General features: G+C 45.1%; 1 protein-coding gene across 2 annotated transcripts; it reads right to left on the bottom strand.

The window, feature by feature from the left end:
• Positions 1-320: 320 nt before the first annotated feature.
• Positions 321-18,228, bottom strand: Tmem53 (transmembrane protein 53). 2 transcript variants are annotated; one of them, XM_076862842.2, is made up of 3 exons: positions 18,093-18,228; positions 5,177-5,298; positions 321-1,318 (listed from the first exon to the last, which is right to left on the bottom strand). In XM_076862842.2, exons 1-3 carry the CDS (start codon positions 18,151-18,153, stop codon positions 638-640), a joined length of 864 nt encoding a protein of 287 aa, XP_076718957.2. In that variant the 5' UTR covers positions 18,154-18,228; the 3' UTR covers positions 321-637. The 2 variants fall into 2 exon arrangements, with proteins under 2 accessions (XP_076718957.2, XP_076718958.2); XM_076862843.2 differs by lacking the exon at positions 5,177-5,298 and having other exon boundaries at positions 18,093-18,181.
• Between the last annotated feature and the right edge of the window lie 1,117 nt (positions 18,229-19,345).

Here is a 19,345-nt window from a genome sequence, read left to right as displayed (position 1 = left end):
TGTTGTGGGCCTTTGCCCTTCTGGAGCAGAGATCAAAGGGGCCCCCTTCATAGTCTGACCCTACCCTCTGGCACCTCCCCAATAAAGCTCACCTTCCAGTCAGAAAATCAACTCAACTCTGGCAACAAGTATAAAGTTTCCATTGTGCAAGGTGATTAAGTTCTAGAGATCTATATAACACTGCACCTATAGTTAACAATAGGTGTTATTAATAAGTGTATTACATACACTTGGAACTTTATGTTAAGAGAGTAGATTCCATGTTAAGGGTTCTTACCACAATTTTTTAAAAATATTTATTTTTTAGTTTTAGGTGGACACAATACATTTATTTTATTTTTATGTGGTGTTGAGAATCGATCCCAGTGCCTCACGCATGCTAGGCGAGCACGCTACCACTTGAGCCACTCCCCAGCCCCACAACTTTTTTTTTTTTAAATCAACTCTGAGGTTCATCCTCAACCCCCTCCTCCCCTGCTTTTTTAACCCTTTACATGCTGAATGCCACAGGAATCAGCCGCCTGACTTGTGCACTTGTTTGAATAATCAACTACAAGGTTCCACAGAAACCTACCCAGGCATTCCTGCCCGCTAGGACCACTAGAAGTCCCCCAGGACAGACATAGGTTGTGGGAGGTCAGGCATTTATTTCTGGAGTAGGACCTGAGTGCTGGACACAACTGCGCATGAAGTCAACACAAAGGCTTGTGTAGTAAGTAGGGTAGTCTCGTAGGTGGCTGACATGTGCAGATGACACAAAGTCCACAGAGCGTACCAGGACCCGGTGGGCCAGGCGTGCCTCCACCAAGCGTTCCACATCCCTGGCCAGGACAATCTCATCTGCCTTTGAGTAGAGGTAGAGCTCAGGCCAGTGGGATTCTGCATTCCGTAGCTTATCATAGAAGCGGGTGTGGAAGAGGCCAGTGAGTGGAGCAAGCAGGATATGGAACAGGACTGCCACCAGGGTGAAAGCCACCAGGAGCAATAGGCGCATCAAAGCATGCTGATGTTCTAGGATGACTGCCAGGGCCCGCAGGGCCCCTACCAAGTTGTTATCACCAGGACCACTGTCAAAAATGGTGCCCACCACCCGCAGGTGGCAGAAGCGCCGATGGGTTTGCAGGAGCTCCAACACGTAGCGGTAAAGCATGACGCCAGCATTGCTGAAGACGTGGAAGAGCAGGGGCTCCCTCTCAATCTCATAATCAAAGAGTAGCTCAAGCAGCTTCTGGGCCAACAAACGAAGTGAAGGGATGCCCAGGGACTCTGAGAAGAAGACCATGTGCCATGGGGCTGTGTATCGGATCACAATGCAGCCCTGGGGAGAGAAGAAAAGCCTGATCAATCCCCAGGGATGCAGTGGGGGTGGTGAGCACAAGATACATCCGAAAGGACCAGTAACCCCAACTTCCATAGAGTCATGGAATCCAGCAAAGCTCTAGGCCCTGCTTCAGCCTGAGCACCAGCTCACTACTCACAGACACAGGTACTTTGCAGGAGTGGAAAGTATACTCAAGGTCCATTTTTGGACTCATGGCCTTCATAGTGACTACGCCTCTGGGATGGTATATGAGGCCTGGAGATGAGCACGTTTTGAAAGTGACCAGAACATCTTTTCTCATACCACAAGCCTACCCCAGACCTTGTACATTTAAAGTCTCACTGCTTGCCTATATTTTGCTGCAGCGACTTCTCTCCATTCTCCCTACCTCCCAGACACAACACCTAAGACAGCCTACAAGCCCCCAGCCTCGACTACCAGAGGCCACTTCTGAGCCAGACCCTCATGGCATCCATCTCTAGTCACTGTCATCTCCCTCTTCCCACACCAAGGACCGGAAAACAAAATCCATACTGTCTGGTTTCAGGAGCCTGACCCCCAAATCTGTCTGGTTCCCAAGCCTAGGATCACTCCTCAGATTCCCCCTGAAATTCCAAATACAGTAAATACTATTCCTCAAATTCTAAAATCTGGGCCCAAACTCCCTTTAGGCTTCTGGACACCTCATTGCCTGAGCCAAGTGTACCTCAAAACCTCCAGACAGGTCCCCTTCTAGGCCTGTTGAAAAAGGCCCTGCCTGAGGCCTAATCCCTCTCCTAAACCTATTCTAGGGACAAAGCACCCATTGTCATGGGGATCTGAGTTGGGCAGGCTCTGGGGTCAGACAGGTCTGAATTTAATTCCTGGTCCTAGCACTTAACAACAGTATGAATAAAGAACAATTTACTTCTTTCTGTGTCTGTGTCCCCATCTATTATTGGGATAACACCCATCTCCTAAGGTTATGGTGGAAATTAAATGAGAAAAAAAAGTATGTTAAGTGACCAAAACAACACATGGCACACAGTAAACTCTCAACCAACAGCTGTAACAATCATCAGTGATGATTACAATAACCAGGAGAAAATTATGTGGACACAGTTCTTAAATGACCCACAGCCAAATGGATGGTCAGCCAGGTTGCCTCCTATCACCCTGACCTGCTAGGTCTGGAGTCTCCCAACACTCTAGGGCTTGGGGAGTAACTTAAGGCCACCATACTCCCAAATGGTCAAATCTAATAGAGGCCTGCCCATCTTCATCATACTTTTCTCCTGGCAGCACTTGAAGATTGCACACTCTCTAGAAATATTTCCTTGCAACCCAGTCCCTTCAGTTGGTTTAAAAAAAAAAAAAAAAAAAGGAACATTTTTAATCATGAAAAAAGGGGCTGACCTGGATATAGAGGCCTAAGGAAAACAAAACAAAAAACTAGATACAATGTGTAATCCTGGATTGAATCTTGGTTTGGGCAAATCAGTTGTAAAGAACACTTGGAGGACAATTTGGGCATCTGAACATGGATTGGAAACTAGAAGTGATGAAAATTAATTAACATGAGAAGGTGGAAAGCATGATCTTTAAAAAGCAGGCTTCAAAATGGTACACTTGATAGATCTCATCCAGGCAAAGAGAAGATTCAGAAAAAACCTGGAAAGAGCTACCCTATGGTATAAACTGAGGTCATCTCCAGGCGGTGAAATATGATGTTTTTATTTTCTTTTAAATAATGAAGGTTGTCTCCCTCTGGAGATGGCCCTGCATTCTCCCTTGAATGTTCCTCTGCTTTCCACAGTAAACCTCTGTCTGTGTCTCTAAAAAGAAATTAAATATTAGAGTTTGGGATTGGAGAAGTTTTTCTCAGCACCCATCCTGTTCTCCTCCTACCAGGGAATAAAGTCAGTCCCCTCCTTGCCAAGGCTGCCACTCCACCAGCCTTGTACCTTCAGCCCCTCTGCCTGCCCTGGAATCTTGCCTCACACTTTCTGCCCACATAACATCTTCCTTCCCTCACCTACAATGGTCTGTTTCTCTGTTGATTCTGTCATGTCCTCCTGGGTTTTCTTGTCCTCCCTTGGCTCCATTCCTCCTTTCCTCATAGAATTCTCTTCATCTTCTACTTCTTTAAGTCTGGTTTCCTTAGGGCTATCCCAGCCCTCTTCTTTCCCTTTCTACACTCCTGAGGGATCTCGTCTACCCCAGAAACTGTGGATTCTCTTCTAGTGTTCCTGTCTCAAAAACACACCTCCCTCTACCCAGAACATGCCCCCTCCTCTCCATCCCTGTGCCCACTCCTAATCTCTTATGAGCTACCTTCCTATCTTGTGACAAGCTCCTCCACCCATCACCTTCCTTCTACCTACACCACTAGCCCTAAGGTCCTGACCACCCCGTCCTGGGTCACTGCACCCTTTCCGAAGTTTCTCCTGGCTTCTAGCCCCAGCACCTCCAATCTTTCCCCTACTCTGCAGTCAGGTGCTTTCTGAATGGCAAATCTAACATTGTGCCCCTGTTTAAATCACCTTGAAAACCCTCCCCCACCAAGCCTCACCTCTAGACATTTGCACTTTCATTCTCTGTACTGAGCACACTCAATTACTCCTATTCTTCTGCCTGCCCTCAAGGATATATTTTTTTTAATTTTTAAAATGTTTTTAGTTGTAGGTGAACACAATACCTTTATTTTGTTTATTTAGTTTCTTGTGTGGTGCTGAGGATCAAACCCAGTGCCTTATGCATGCTAGGCAAGTACTCTACCACTGAGCCACAACCCCAGCCCCACTCAAAGATCTTTTTCTAATGAAGAAGCTAGACCAAGCCTAGCCAGTGAGTGGAGCTCAGGAGCTGAGATAACCTGAGGAGTGAGGCAGCCTGCAAAAGGTGGGCCAGGCTTATTGGCTGAGAGGAGGCTTCAAACTCAAAACTACTTTTCTCCCCCAATCCTTCTCCTGTTCCAGGGCTTCCATGCTGCTCAGGCATGGCATAGACGTTGGTCAGTGGAAGGAGACCAAAAAAAGGGGCACCAGCTGGCCTTTCTCCCAGGTGACTCCTACTCCTTTGTCTGGGCCTTCCAGCTGGCATCTGGAGCTGTCTAAACCAATACCCCTGCCAAAGGTTGCTTTGGGGAGACCTGCCCTGTGAAGGGCAGAGAAGAGTCAGAGACCAAGGACATAAAAGGGCGTCCAGGGCCAGGGTTGTGGCTCAGTGGTAGAGTGCTTGCCTAGGACGTGTGAGGCACTGAGTTCGATTCTCAGCACCAATAAAATAAATGATAAAAAAAGAAAGGTATTGAGTCCATCTACAACTAATTTTTTTTTTTTTTAACAAAGGGCTTCCAAAATATAACCATGCTCTCCTAGGGCCCTCTCCAGTTACCACCTCTACAGTCAACTCTTAGTGCATCCTGAGAAGCATCATGACTCCTTCAAGAGGCCCTGTGACTCTGGGAATGTGAAAAGGTACTATGGGCAAAAAAGGAGAAAGTCCTGGGAGCAGGAACTATGCCTGGCACACCAGTCAACAGGAGTTAAGGCCTGGGCTGATTCCACCAGTGTGGACAACATTAAGGCTGCGCACCGCAGGGTTCAAGGAGAGAAGTAGGTCAGGGGATTGAAGGAGCTAGACCAGGACACAAAGCTGGCAGCAAAGCGGGGGATAATCCTGCCAAAGTCCCCATGACCCTATTATCTTCCTCACAGGCTGTTCTTAACACTATTCCTAGGCCTGTCACAGAAGGGGTCAGCTTTCACTGCAGCCCAGAGGTGAGGCAGCCAGAGAGGCTTGGAGTTCCCCACAGAGTACCCAGAGGTGGCAGGATCCCAACAATCTGAGTATCCACATGCCTGCAGTACTCACCCTTTCATGGTAGATGGCGCTGTACTTGGCAAGGTTCTTGTCCCTGCAGCCACCCCAGCCCAAGAGAATCACCACAGGCAGTCGTGGCCCTGCCTCCTTCCCACCTTGTCTGGCGTTGTTCTCTGAAACACAGATGTGGACTGTCAACATGGGAGGTAGGATGGGGGTTCTGACTGACCCAAAGCCAACACCACTGTGGCTGAAGGCAGGAAATCAACAGGTACCAGGCCCAGGCATCCCACCAGCCTCTCTGCTTCCCATGGGGCTCCTGCCCCAGTCCTGCCCTGACTGCCTTTCTACAGATCTCTCAGGAAGAACTGTGGCATCACTACAAAGCTCTCTTGAGGGAACCTTTCTTTAGTGATTCAAAGACAGCCCAGGAGGGGAAAGTGAACATCTTCTCCAGGTAACTTCCCTTTCCAACCAGCGATCAGTAAACATTAGCCCAATCAGGCCCACCACCTTTGTACAGTCTATAAGCTAAAATGACTTTTAAATTTTTAAATGGTTAAAAAAATCAAAATAATAATATTTTTGTGACATATGACAATTATATAAAATTTAAATTTGTGTGGGGCTGGGGTGGTGGCTCAGCGGTAGAGTGTTTGCCTGGCACGTGTGAGGCCCTAGGTTCAATTCTCAGCACCACATATGAATAAATGAATAAAATAAAGGTCCATCAGTGACTAAAAAATATTTTTTAAAAAATTTAAATTTGTGTGTCCAGATATAAACTTTAATAGGAACATAGCCATATCATCCAATTTATTTTACTCTCTATGGCTACTTTCATACTAAAACGTAATTACAACAAAGAGTGTATGGCTCACAGAGTCATATTAATTTAGTCATACTAAAATATTAATGGCCTTCACAGAAAATGTTTGCCCGGGGCTGGGGATATAGCTCAGTTGGTACAGTGCTTGCTTTGCACGCATAAGGCCATGGATTCAATCCCGAGCACCACAAAATATATACATTATTTTATATGTATATACACATAAAATAATGATACTGTGTTCATCTACAACTAAAAAAATTAAATAAATTTTTTAAAAAAAGTTTGCCAAGCTGGATGCAGTGGCGCACACCTGTAATTCCAGTGCCTCAGGAGGCTAAGATAGGAGGATCACAAGTTCAAAGCTTGCCTCAGCAAAAAGTGAGACCCTTCTTCTAATAAAATTCAAAATTGGGCTGGGGATATGGTTGAGTGCCCAAGTTCAATCCCTGGTACCAAAAAAAAAAGTTTGCCAGCCTCAGTCTCTGCTCTAACTCCAAGAGCTGATGGAAAAAAAAAGGTCTTAAGAGGAGCAATGGATAGGACAGTGTAAACAGGAACATGAGGCAGAATGACTCCAGGTTTTAGCAAACCTCCCACCCTGTCTGGCCAGGAAAACACACACCTATATTCTAACATAAAAGCAGAATGAGATTAAGTGTCTTGCCTGAGTCACAGGGAGCGTAGAGCTAGGCATCTGGCTCCTACTGAACTCCTAGAACAGCTCTTGTGCCACTGCCCATAGCTAGACCTTCCTTGGGTGATGTGCTGGCAGGCATGAGCCAGCTGTCTCTGATGGCTGCTGAAGGGCCTCCTGCAACTTTGTCTAACAGAACTCACCTCGTTTCCTTGCAAAGTGAATGCCCACCCCCCAGAAGGACATCTGTGCAAGGACTGTCTAGATAGTCACCCTCCTCTGAAAGGGTGGGTATGTACTTTTGCAAGGATCAAGTCACTTGGCTATGCTCAGCTGCCATCCTGAAATTTATGGATGCTGGTGGTGACCTGGCAACAGTAAATTTCAAGGCTAGTTAAGAGGATGGTAAATATAAATCACTAACCTTTGGACAAAAGGAAGACAACAATTTCCTGTGGAAATTAATGTGATTGAAAAGTTCAATGTTCCTGCTCTCTAGTAGTGGTGACTCTGGCCTTCGGAGATTAACTGCCCGCACCCACAGGGATCCTGGGCCCATTGCAATTCAGGCTGGAGCAGAAATTGCCAGTGTCTCAGTCCACTGCTGACACCTGCCAACCCTCCCAGCCGCCACCAACATTGGCCTTGGCCCTGCTCTAACTATCTAAATATTCTCACTGCCTTTCTCAGCCTGACATTCTCCTGTGTTTTGCCAGGACAGCCCTTCGCCTGCCCTGGCCTTTCTGGTGGAGATACATAAAGTGGGGCCATGAAGCTCAGACTGAGGTGGCCTCCTGGGTAGTAATCAACAGCTACTGTTTGGAACTGCTGAATCTCTGAGGCCACACTACTAGATTTCCGAGAGCCTGCCTTGAGAGACTCACTTACCTCTCTGTGTAGCCACCTCAGAATAGTCTCCCCTTCCTCAGCCTATAGAAGTTCCCCCAAGATACCAGCAAAGGGCTTTGAGATTTATCTCAAAAACAGAGAAGGCAGCTAAGGGAGGTCACATTCACTGGTGGCTAAAGGAGGATAGGGCCAGCCCCCATAAGCAGAGAGGGGCATTCAACATTCAGAAAAGGTTTGAGCAGGTTCTGCTGGGCCTGCCCCTTCCCATTCTGAGATGTGTAACTTTGCTTTGCTCCAGTGCATGTTTTCCTGGCACCCTTGGCAGGAATGACTCTCTCCCTCAAGAAACTGGCATCCTGGACATTCTGACTATTTCCATATCCAAAGATTTCCCTAATGTTCTTAAAGGGGTGGAACCAGGCCCTGGGGATTGCCCTAAGGGGCTCCTCCTACCAGGGACATCTTCTGCCCCCTGACACATGCTCTCCATGCCCATTCCTGACTCAAAAGCTTGTCATGACCTTCTCCCTGCTGGAGCCACATTTGCCCCTTCTGATTCTATAAATGAGGTGTTACAGTCCCAAAAATCCAAAAATGCGCCTTGGAAACATGTCTGGGAGAGTGATGGTGACCAGGAAAGGTCTCCCAAAGGAAGACCCATTTGCTGCAGTAGCCTTGAAGGCCCAGTAGGAATGTGCTGGGTGGACAGGGGATATGAGCAGAGCCAGGGAGTTGTGGAGATATTATAGGTCACCTATGTCACAGTATGTAGTCCTGGGGCGCTGGAATCCCAGGGGAGGGAGTAGCAGTAATTGTAAGAGTTGCCAAGAACAGGACTGGGGCCTGATCCTGCATAGGAGCCAGGGTTGTCTACTCCACAGCAGTGGAGAGCAAATAAAAGATTATGAAATGGGGAAAGTGGCATGACCCAATCTGTATGAATTAAGACTTACAAAACTAATGTTGTTTAATGTCTGTCTCTCTCTGCCCTTAACCAGTAGGTTCTATGGAGGCAGGAAACTCTTTATGGCCATGCTCCCAATGGTCAGCATGGTGGCTGGCCCATAACTCAGAAGTTAAGTGCTGAGTGAATGAACACATGGGTGCAAATCGAAGGATGGATCCCAGTAGAAAGAGCTGGCATTCTCGTTCCCCATTGCCCTTTCCAGAGTAATAAAAATAACTGTTACGACTATTGTTGTTTATTGCCACACCCAGACCACACTCCTCCACCCACTCATGCCATCCCCTGCTCCTCTCCTGCTCACCCCACGGCCATATCACTGTTTCCCCCTCTTGCTTCAGACTCTCCTGATCTCTGGCAACTAATCTGTAAGGACTAAAGACTTTGGTCTCTGGCTTGGTCTCCTACTTTATTCAAAGACTTTCCATGACTTTGCACAAGCAATCAAGTACAAGTCCACTTTGTGCCAAAATCATCACAAAGCTCTCTCAATGAAAAGAGCTAACACAGAGAATATTATGTACCAGGTGCTATTCTACGAATTCGGCATTTGTACTTATCAACTCATTTAATCATCAACATTTAACTGTTTAATCATGACAACCCTAGAAACAAGGAATTGTTATTCTCATTTTGCAAATGAAAACCTGAGACACAATGGTAAATTACACACTCAAGGTTATATAATTAATAAGTAATACAACTGGAATCTGTAAAGATCAGCTTGTACTCACTATCCCAGATGGTCTAGACTGCTTCAGCTCCAAAACTGTACACAAAGATGCCTCCTATATATCAAAAGACCCAACATTGTCCTCATCCACTTGCTCCCCCTTAGGGACTGGCCACTTGGCCAGAATGTCAACATATGCTGTTTCCTGCAACACCCTACTATTTCCATTTTGAAGATGATAAAACTAACAGAGAGGGTAAGTCCTTTTCCCTTCAAGAACACACAGTCAGGAAGTGACAGAGCCAACGTCCACTCTCTTACCACCATATTATATTGACACTACCTCCAGGACCTTGCACATGCCTTTTATTCCCAGCCCAGGATGCAAATGCTTCATGTAATACTTTGCGAATGTGGGCTGGGGTTGTGGCTCAGCAGTAGAGCGCTCGCCTAGCACGTGCGAGGCATTGGGTTCAATCCTCAGCACCACATAAAAATAAATAAAGGTTTAAAAAAAAAAAAAAAACTTTGTGAATGCCCTGTCCACATACAAAGTCAGCTTGCTTTTCATTTCCAGAAGTCCTCCTCAATGACCTCTCCCGTCATCAGGGTAGGTTAGGTTACTCCTTCTCTGAACAGTCCCAGCATCCACCAACACCACAGCACTCCTCTTAGCACACTGCCTTTCCTTAGGAAAGGGAGGAAGCTACTAGCAAGAAATGGTGAAGGAGGCAGGGTTGTAGCTTGGTGGCAGAGCGCTTGCCTAGCATGTGTAAGGCACTGAGTTCAACCCTTAGCACCATATAAAAATAAACAAGTAAAATAAAGGCATGCTGTCCATCTACAACTACAAAAAAGAAATTTAAAAAGAGAATAGAGAGAGAGAATGTGAAGCCAGAACGAGAGCAATGGGGAGACAGGAAGGAAGGGCAGGCAACTGATAGGGAGAAGCCAGAGTCACAACAATTTTAAGACATATTATCAAAAGTCTCAAAAATATGCAACTTCTGACTTGGTAATTCCACTTCTAAGAAAAATGTTGAATAATACAGAAATATTCAGTAATATGTTAAGCAGATCATAGACAAAAATGGAAGATATTAAATTATAAGTCTCATAGAAAAAGCACTGGACTAAATACTTGTGATCTGGAATTAGGCAATAGTTTCTAGAACAACAAACAAAATAGATAAATTGGGATTTCAACAAAATTAAGATTTTGCACTTAAAAGGGCACCATTTAAAGAGTGAAAAAATGCGGAGAAAATATTTGCAAATCATATGCCTAATATGGGGCTTGTGCCCAGGATATATTAAAAAAAAATCTCTTACAATTTAACAACAAAACAATGAATAACCCAACTTTAAAATGAGCAAATGATTTGAATAGACATTTCTCCAAGGAAGATATACAAATGGCCAATAAGTACATGAAAAGATTAGAGAAATTAAAGTCTAACCCACAATGAGGTATCACTTTGTGCCCACTAGCATGGCTGTAAAAAGTCAGATAATTGCAAGTAATGAGGATGTGGAGAAATAAAAACTTTCATAAACTGTTGGTGGGAATGTAAAATAGAGCCACTTTGGAAAATAGTTTGGCAGTTCTTCAAAAAAATTAAACAGAGTTAATATATGACCCAGCAATTCCACTCCTAGATATGTACCTAACAGAACTGAAAACAACATGTCCACACAAAAAAACTTGTACATATTAGTCATAACTTTCCTAGCTTTGTATTTGTATACACAACCAGGGTAACTCCACATCATGTATGACTACAAGACTGGGAACCTAATAGAATAAGTTATACTTTATGTATGTATATTCTGCCAAAATACGCTCTACTGTCATGTATAATTAAAAAAAAAAAAACTTGTACATGAATTTTCATTGTAGCACTTGATAACAGACACAAAGTAGAAACAATCCCATCACCTGTGAATGGATAAAACAAAATGTGATATATCCATTCAATGGAATACTATTCAGTCATAAAAAGGAATAAAGTACTACCCATGCTCCAACATGAATGAACCTTGAAAACATTATGCTAAATAAGAGCAGTCAGACACAAAAGGCCACATATCATATGGTTCCATTTATATAAAATATTGAAGCTGAGCTGGGCACAGTGGCACATGGCTATAATCCCAATGACAGAGGCTGGAAGAAGAATCACAAATTTAAGGTCAGCCTCTGCAATTTAACAAGAGAGAATAAGAAGGGTTAGGGGTATAGCTCAGTGATAGATCAATCCCCAGTACTGAGGGAGGGGGGAAATCCAGAATAGGCAAATTCATAGAGACAGAAAGTAGCTAGACGAGGGAATGGGGAGTGACTACTAATGGGTATGAGATTTCTTTTTCTGTGATGAAAGTGTTCTGGAATTAGATAGTGGTGATGGTCTCACAATTCTGAGAATATACTAAAAGCCAATGGACTGCACTTTTTTTTTTTTTTTGAACTAGGATTGAACCCAGAAATGCTTAACCACTGAGTCACATCCCCATCCCTTTTTTAATCTGTATTTTGAAACAGGGTCTCACTAAGTTGCTTGGGGCCTCACTAAATTGCTGAGGCTGGCTTCAAACTTGTGATTCTTTTCCCACAGCCTCCTGAGTCACTGGGATTACAGGTGTGTACCAGCATGCCCCCCACTTTTTTTGTGAGTGTATGTGTGTGTGTGTGTATGTGTTACTGGGAATTGAACCCATGGCTTTACGTATGCTAGGCAAGTCTTCTACTATTGAGTTATATCCACTGTCTAAACTACATATGTTAAAAGGGTAAATTTTGTGTCATGTGAATTATATTTGTGTTATTATTTTTAAATAGTAATACATTAAGTGAAAAAGCAAATTGCAAAGTAGAATCACTACAGAATATCCCTTTAAAACATACACACATGGGGCTGGGGATGTGGCTCAAGTGGTAGCGCACGGCCTGACATGCGTGTGGCCCAGGTTCGATCCTCAGCACCACATACAAACAAAGATGTTGTGTCTGCTGAAAACTAAAAAATAAATATTAAAAAATTCTCTCTCTCTCTCTCTAAAAAAAAAAAATACACACACAAGTTGTGCATTGAAAATATAAATAGCAAGTATTTCTGAGATCAGAAAAAAATTATTTTTCATGACTTTATTTTAAGCCCATTTTCTAAAATAAATATTGGGGCTATGAATGTAGCTCAGTGGTGGAGTTCTGGGTTTGATCCCAGCACTGCCAAAAAAAAAAAGATTTAAAGTCAATATTTATCACTTTTGCAATGAGAGTTAAAATGTTATTTCAAAACAACAATAGGGGAGGTGGTCTAATCAAAGCAGTTCAAGTCCAAAGAGGTCAAGGATACCCAGAAGCCCCTTGGCAATGGGGAACTTTCTTTTCTATCCTGGAACTCTTCTTCTTTTTTTTCTTTTCTTTTCTTTTCTTTTTCTTTCTTTCTTTCTTTTTTTTTTTTTTTTTTTTTTTTGATAGTGGTACTCATTATTGAACCCAGGGGTACTCCATATCCCTAAACCTTTTTATTATTTTTTTTTTATTATTTTTAAGAAAGGGTCTCACTAAATTGGAAAGGCTGGTCTCAAACTTGGATTTTCCTATCTCAGCCTCCCAATTTGCTGGGATTACAGGCGTGCACCACCACACCCAACTCTTCTCTGGCACTTCTTGAGCACTCCACATAACAGTTTAGTCTCCCAGGATCCCTGTCATCTAGAATTTCTCAACAAATAACACTGACACCAAGAATACAAGAATTATAACTAAGTATACTGTACAACAGTCCCAGTCATAAAACTAAGGCATGAATTAGATTGTGGATGTCCCAGTGGCAAGTGGGGACGACAAAGGAGAGGCCTGACAAGGCATAAGGGTCTGTGGTACAATATATGCTTTTTATTTGCAAGCCAGAAGCAAAATACAAAGAATCTATGTCTATGTTATTTTTAAATGTAAAGAATAAAAGGATCAAAAAAGAAGAATAAAAGGATCCTTAATTTTCTCTACTCCCCAGAAAACTTTCCAGAGTCTTGCTGCTCCTATATTTAAACCAAATTACTTTATTTTACATTTAATTTTCAAAATAACAGCATAAGAGAGTAGTGTAGCATCTAAGAGTACATACCACACAAAACTATACCTGGGTTCCAATCTCTGGCTCTGCCCTCTGATAACTATGCAACAGACCTTAAGCAAATTCTCTAAGTTTTAATTTCCATATCTGTGAAATGGGGACAATAAGAATTCAATAAGATATGACTATGGAGGGCTTAGCAAGGTACCGGGCACAAAGAAAGAGTTCAATAAGTCAAAATTATTATTACTTCACCAGTAATGCATGTTCACTGTAGAAAAAGCAGAAAATGAATACCTAATAAAAGTGGAATCATACTGTTTGTAATCTGCTTTCTTCCGTTTAGCAATATATTGTGAACATCTTTCCCTGTCAGTTTATATATTTCTACACCATTATTTTTAGTGGCTGCAGAGCAGCTATAGAATGTTTCATAATTTATGGGGACCAATCTCCTATTATTAGACATGATGTTGTTTCCAATCTAGGGCTGTAATAAAAAATACTTGAATGGACACCCCTTTCTTTGTGCATGCCTCTCACTGTTTCCTAGAAATGGCATTGTACTCAGGCAGCTCTTTCTAATGGCAACTGAAATCTGCATGCACAAGATGTAGAGTAAGGCTCTTAAGCTGAAATCTGGAATTACTTTGGGCAAAATACTTCACCGCCCCCATTCATCTGTTCCTCATTGTAAACTGGGATTAAGAGAACCCCTACTTCACAAGATGGTTGTGAGGATTAATAAAATAATGAAAGGCAGGTCAGCATGTGGATAGGGCATGGGCATAGTCAATCCTGTCAGTACAACCGACAGAGAAAAAGCCTGCAAAGGGTGCATCAGCTTGGATCTCAAATCCAGGGCCTAATATAGCACCTGACATAGAGTGGGCACTTGGAAAGGGTCTTTTATTAATGGTTGAAAGAAAAGGCATTAGGATTAAAAAAAAAAAAAAATGAAACTCCTCTGGAAGAGGGAGAAGAAGGAGGCTGCCTCTGAGGATCCAAAGACAAGATGAGGATCGAGTCTTCTCCTGGATCTTTTAGACCTAACAGCTCTTGAGGGTTTCCACTCACCTTCCTCTACCCAAAGTACACCTCAGCCTCCTGCCAGGGCCTGCCTCCCTCCAGCCACTTCACTCCAAGTCCTCCCTCAGAGCCCTTCTATACTTTCTCTGCTTACCACAGGTCAGTCAGTCTCCCCAAGTTCCATCTCCCACAATGACCCCCACAGTGGACCAGACCTCAGCAGTTTCCCTGGCACCAGTGAAAGCTTCCTCTGAGGGTTAAAAAGATGGTACAGCTCTTTGACAATGGTCGGTGACTAAAAAAGAGCAGATTCATAATAAAGTCTAGGGATCTAAAGCCCCTCACCTCCCTTCTCTGTTATCTCCTTGAGGCCTCTGTTTAAGAGTAAGACCACTGTCTCCAGCCCAAGAGCCCAGCCCTATTAATTCTATGAATAAATAACTTTTTAAAATGTTCATTGAACATGAAAGCACAAAGTGCCTTTAAGAAAGCTGCATGGGGGTGGGGTAGTGCAGTAGACCGCTTGCCTGGCACGTGCAAATCCTCGGGTTCGATCCTCAGCACCACATAAAAATAAAATAAAGGTACTGTGTCCAGTTACAACTAAAAAACAAATAAATATTTAAAGAAGAAGAAGAAGAAGGCGGCAGCAGCATGGGCTCGGCTGTAGCTCAGTGGTAGAATATTTGCCTAGCATGTGAGAGGGCCTGGGTTCCAACCTCAACCCTTAAAAAAAAAAAAAAAAAAAAGAAGGGACCTGAGTGGGACTCAGCTGACCATTCTCTGATGGAAAATGGGAGGAAGGGTGGCACAGCCCAGCTGGGATGTCAGAGCAGCTCTGACTTGGACCCACAGTGCTTCCAAGTGACTCCAATCAGCTAGCTTGGCACCTCATCACTGCCAGGCCCTGGCAACAATGAGTAAAACTGTCAAAGGCACTACATAAGGCAATACAGTGCTGTGGGAGCCCCCAGGACACAACCTTCACCCAAAGAAATGAAAGGGAGCTGGGGATTAGGAGAACAAGGGGGTCCCTGGCCCAAGAAAATGAAAGGAAGGACAGATTCCAGATCAAAGGCCAGGTGGACTATCCTGGGCACAGGCAACCACACATACTGGCTAGTGGAATTCCCAGCAGAGGATCCTCTGCTGCCCAACCTGGCCCACAAAACCCAGGGCTCTGAATGACTCCAATCTGCAGCTGCCTTCCAGTTAACGGATGTGCCAGCATCAGCTGCTCACCTCTCTGTCAACTAACAGCAGTGCTGGCTCTGGAGTTTGGGTTTCAAATATTGGGGGAAAGCAATTCCAAAACTAAATATGACCACCCTGCACACTTCACCACTGCAGAAGAGAAATAATCTCTAAGGTCCCTGAAGACTGTCACTCTGTGCAGCCATGTCGGCCTGGAGGGGAACACTCTGCAGAGGGAACAAATGGATTCAGGGGATCACAGTGTCCTGACATCCTTCTGAGGGGTTCTGCAATCTCCAGCTCAGTTGTGGTACATGCACTGTGAGAGGGAAGGACAGGAAGAAATAAAGCAGTAGGTCAGCACAATCAGGTAGTGGAGGAACAACCAAAAGCTCTGGAGGTATTTCTTCAAGAGACACTGTCTCTTGAAAAGAGGAATATGGATTTCTTGCTCTGTGTTGTCACCACCACAACAATCCCTAGCCCTATAGTGACCATATCATTTTGAAACCACCTGCTTAAGAATCTTCATACCCTCCCCAAAACCACAGCTTCCTGAAGGCTGCCTGTCTATGAATCATTTCTGAGGTGGCACCAACTAACCAAAGGCCAGGACACAACAAATGCTGAATTGAGAATGGAAATGACAGAAAGGCCTATTGTGGCTCCAGAAAGGGAAGTGCTTTCTAACAATCCCAGTTGCCTCCAACAGACCAGGATGTGTGTGTGTGGGGGGGGGGGGGGGGGTTGCTGCTAGCAACAGAATGCACTCATGCTGGCAAAGGGGTACAGGACAAAATTCTAAGCCTGAGTCTCTGGAGACCATAAGGGGAGGCCTAAGAGAGGAAATGCACTCAGCACTTGCACTATGCCAGGCACATATATTCAGTCACTGCCCTAATAACCCTTATTATTAAGGAGGAATCTGAAGCTCAGAGAGGTTCAATAGCTTGCCAAAGCCATAGGGCTAGTAAGAGGTAAAGCAGAAATGAGAACCAAGATTGTCTGGCTGCCCACCTGGGGAGAAAGTGAATTTCTGTCCTCCTCACCATGCAGAAGGCAGATCCAGAGCCTTTGCAGCTGAAGGCTTTCGAAGGATAAAACTATTAACTGACTTAACTTTTCAAAAGTATTTTTACATCTATAAGCTCAACAGCCCTAAACCAACAAATTGAGTTCTAGGGAAAAACAGGTAGTCAGAGCCAGGTTACCTTTGGAAGTCTAGGAGCTGACCTCTCAGACTTTAACCAAAGAACACAAGATGCCACAGGATGTATGCCACAATAAAAAAGAGAGATCAACAACAACAAAAAAAATTCTACAGGAGGGGTCTGGAAAGACTCTCCTGAAGGAGGCAACATCTGAGCTAAGCCTTACATGGTGAGCTGGATGCAAGTGGAGGCACAGCAGGCCAGCAGAGGGGAAAGGGCATTCCAAACAGAAGAAAGAGCAGAAGCAAAGGCAGAGAAGCAAGAAATGTGTGGAGAATCACAGCCATTTGGTGTTGTCAGAACATAAAATTCACACTAAACAATGGAAGGACAGTGATCAAAGAGGTAAGCAAGGGCTGCTAAATTATGAAGGACTCTGAATGCCATACTAAGGAATCTGGGCTTGATTTATTCCAAGGGCAATAAGGAGCCACTGAAGGGTTTTATGAAAAGCGGTGATGAGCTCAAACCTTTGCATTTGGAAGATCACTGTGGTAGCAATATAAGAGGTTGAGCTGCTGGCAGTGAGACTGGAGGCCTGAATGCAATGCTGGAGAAATGTAGGCCAGATAGGCTGGGCCCAGGCAGACCTGTACACCGAGACTCCACTAAATAATTCCCAGCAAGGACAACTTTCCTTCCATTCTACAGGCCACCCAACATACATTGCCATGGACTCAGGACAGTTTTAAAAACTATCAATTTTGTGGAGACTCCCACACATCTTTCTTCAATGTTATGACTGGAGAGGGAGGAGATAATGCCAATCCTAAATGCCAATTTCTAAATTCATTGCAGGTAAGGCCCTATGCCAGGGTCCTCACACAAATAATCCTAGTTGTGTAATCAACAGCTCAGTGGGGGTGTTTGCTACAGTTACCTTCATTTTGACGAGGAATAAACTGAAGTGGGTAACTTACCAAAAATCATCCAATTACTAAAAAGAAGGAGTCAAGGATTTCAACAGAGTTCTACCTGACGGACGAAACTGGTTTATTAACCACTGCCAAGAAAAGTGGAGAGGGAAGACTAGCCCTTCTGCATTCCTGGCTTCCTCAAGGACCAGAGACCCCTGGAACCCTGTTCCTTCGGGAACACTAGGGCCCCTAGCCACAAGTGGAGAAGAGAGGTGAGAAGAGGGAAGCCGGATCCCAAACAAAGGAATCAGAAGGAACCCTACCCCAGGCATTCTCCAGCTACTACGAGAACAAAAATGGCATGGGCCGGAGAACTACAGGTTACAAAAGCAGAAAAAGAGACCCCGTTACAGCAGACGCTGACGCAGGAAGGGGCGACGCTCTGGGAGGAGGAGCGTTCTGGGTGGGGCCCACAAAAGGGCGGGGCTCTCTGAGCCCCACAAAGTCTAGGACCCGCAGGACCCTGCGAGGGGGCGGGACGCGAGAGGGCGGGGCCGCGAGACCGGCAGAGCTACAGCTGCGCTCGCGACCCTCAGACTTGTTAGGTCACCTCCCCCACGACAGGACCCAACCCTCGATCCATACTCTGGCTCCAGCAGGGCTGATCCGGGATCTCGATGGTGTAGTCCAGGTCAGCCCAAGCCATGATGAAGGTGCCGGCCCTCAGCACGGGCCTACAGCCGGACCTCTGGCGCGCACCCGCGCACCCGCGCCTCGCCGGGGCGCCTCCTGAGCACCGCCCAGTCTCCACCTCCTCCCCCGACACTGCCCAATCCCTGAGCCGCGCTCTGTGACCTCCCTCCCTAGCAACCCCCGAGTCACTCGGAGTCTCGCGCCTCATCCCTGTAGCAACCATTGCCCCACCCCTCCCTTTCTCTGGCCCTCATCTATTGGCTGACTCTCTTGATCTGGACCAGGTATTGGTCAGTCAGGACGCCGGTCAGGAAAAGTCCCCCCCACCTCTCGCCGCCCTGTAGGTAGGAAGCCGCCAGAGAGTCGTAGTCTGCGAACCTCCAGGGTTTCTCCTCTCCCGATAGCGTCTGTCAGTATTCGGCGAAGACAGTGCCCTTTGATTTTCATCGTCTGGCTACCTCCACTATCCACTACCAGCCACAGCTCCGGGGCTGGAGGTAGAAAACCCTACAAAACCGCCTTGGCGGCGCGTGCTAACCCATTCTCCATCCAGTGGGGTCGAGGGGAATTCTGTCTGGCTGGGGGGGTGAGAGGCGGTTTAAAGTTAATGACATGAGAAAATGCCCTGTTGGTGGGGAACACCAACGGACTAGCTTTCTTGGGTTTACCCACGCATTTAACAAACATTTACTGAACACTTAATAAGTGCCAGAGACTGGGCTAAGGTTGCTTGGGCCCTAATGAGGATCAAGCTTTTAACTTACATAAATCTTTTGTTTGTTTTGTTTTGTTTGCAGTACTGGGATTGAATCTCCAGGGCCTTGCACATGCTAAGCAAGCACTTTATCACTGATAAACCTCCCCTTTTAATTTATATATTTTGAGGCAGGGTCTCCCCAAATTACCTGGGCTGGCTTCGAACTTGTGATCCTCCTGCCTCAGTGCCCCAAGTAGCTAAGATTACAGGATTGAACCACTGCTCCTGGCTCCAATTTATATAATTCTTATCGAGAGAGGGAGAGAAACCACGTTTGAACCAACTCTAATTCTATGCAGGGGATAAATACTACAGAAGAGTCAGATTTTTGTTAAGTTCAGAGCCAGAAAGGGGGCATTTATGGCAGTGGAGAAAGACCCATGGAGATGAAGAGGGAAAAGGCCTCCTTGGAGAAGCTCAAAGAAGGGAAAGTGCCAGGGAGTGCCAG

The sequence above is a fragment of the Callospermophilus lateralis genome, chromosome 7, assembly GCF_048772815.1.
Source record: "Callospermophilus lateralis isolate mCalLat2 chromosome 7, mCalLat2.hap1, whole genome shotgun sequence".
Lineage (NCBI taxonomy): Eukaryota > Metazoa > Chordata > Mammalia > Rodentia > Sciuridae > Callospermophilus > Callospermophilus lateralis.
Note: the sequence above shows the minus strand (reverse complement) of the source record. Positions and strands in the feature narration are given on the sequence as shown.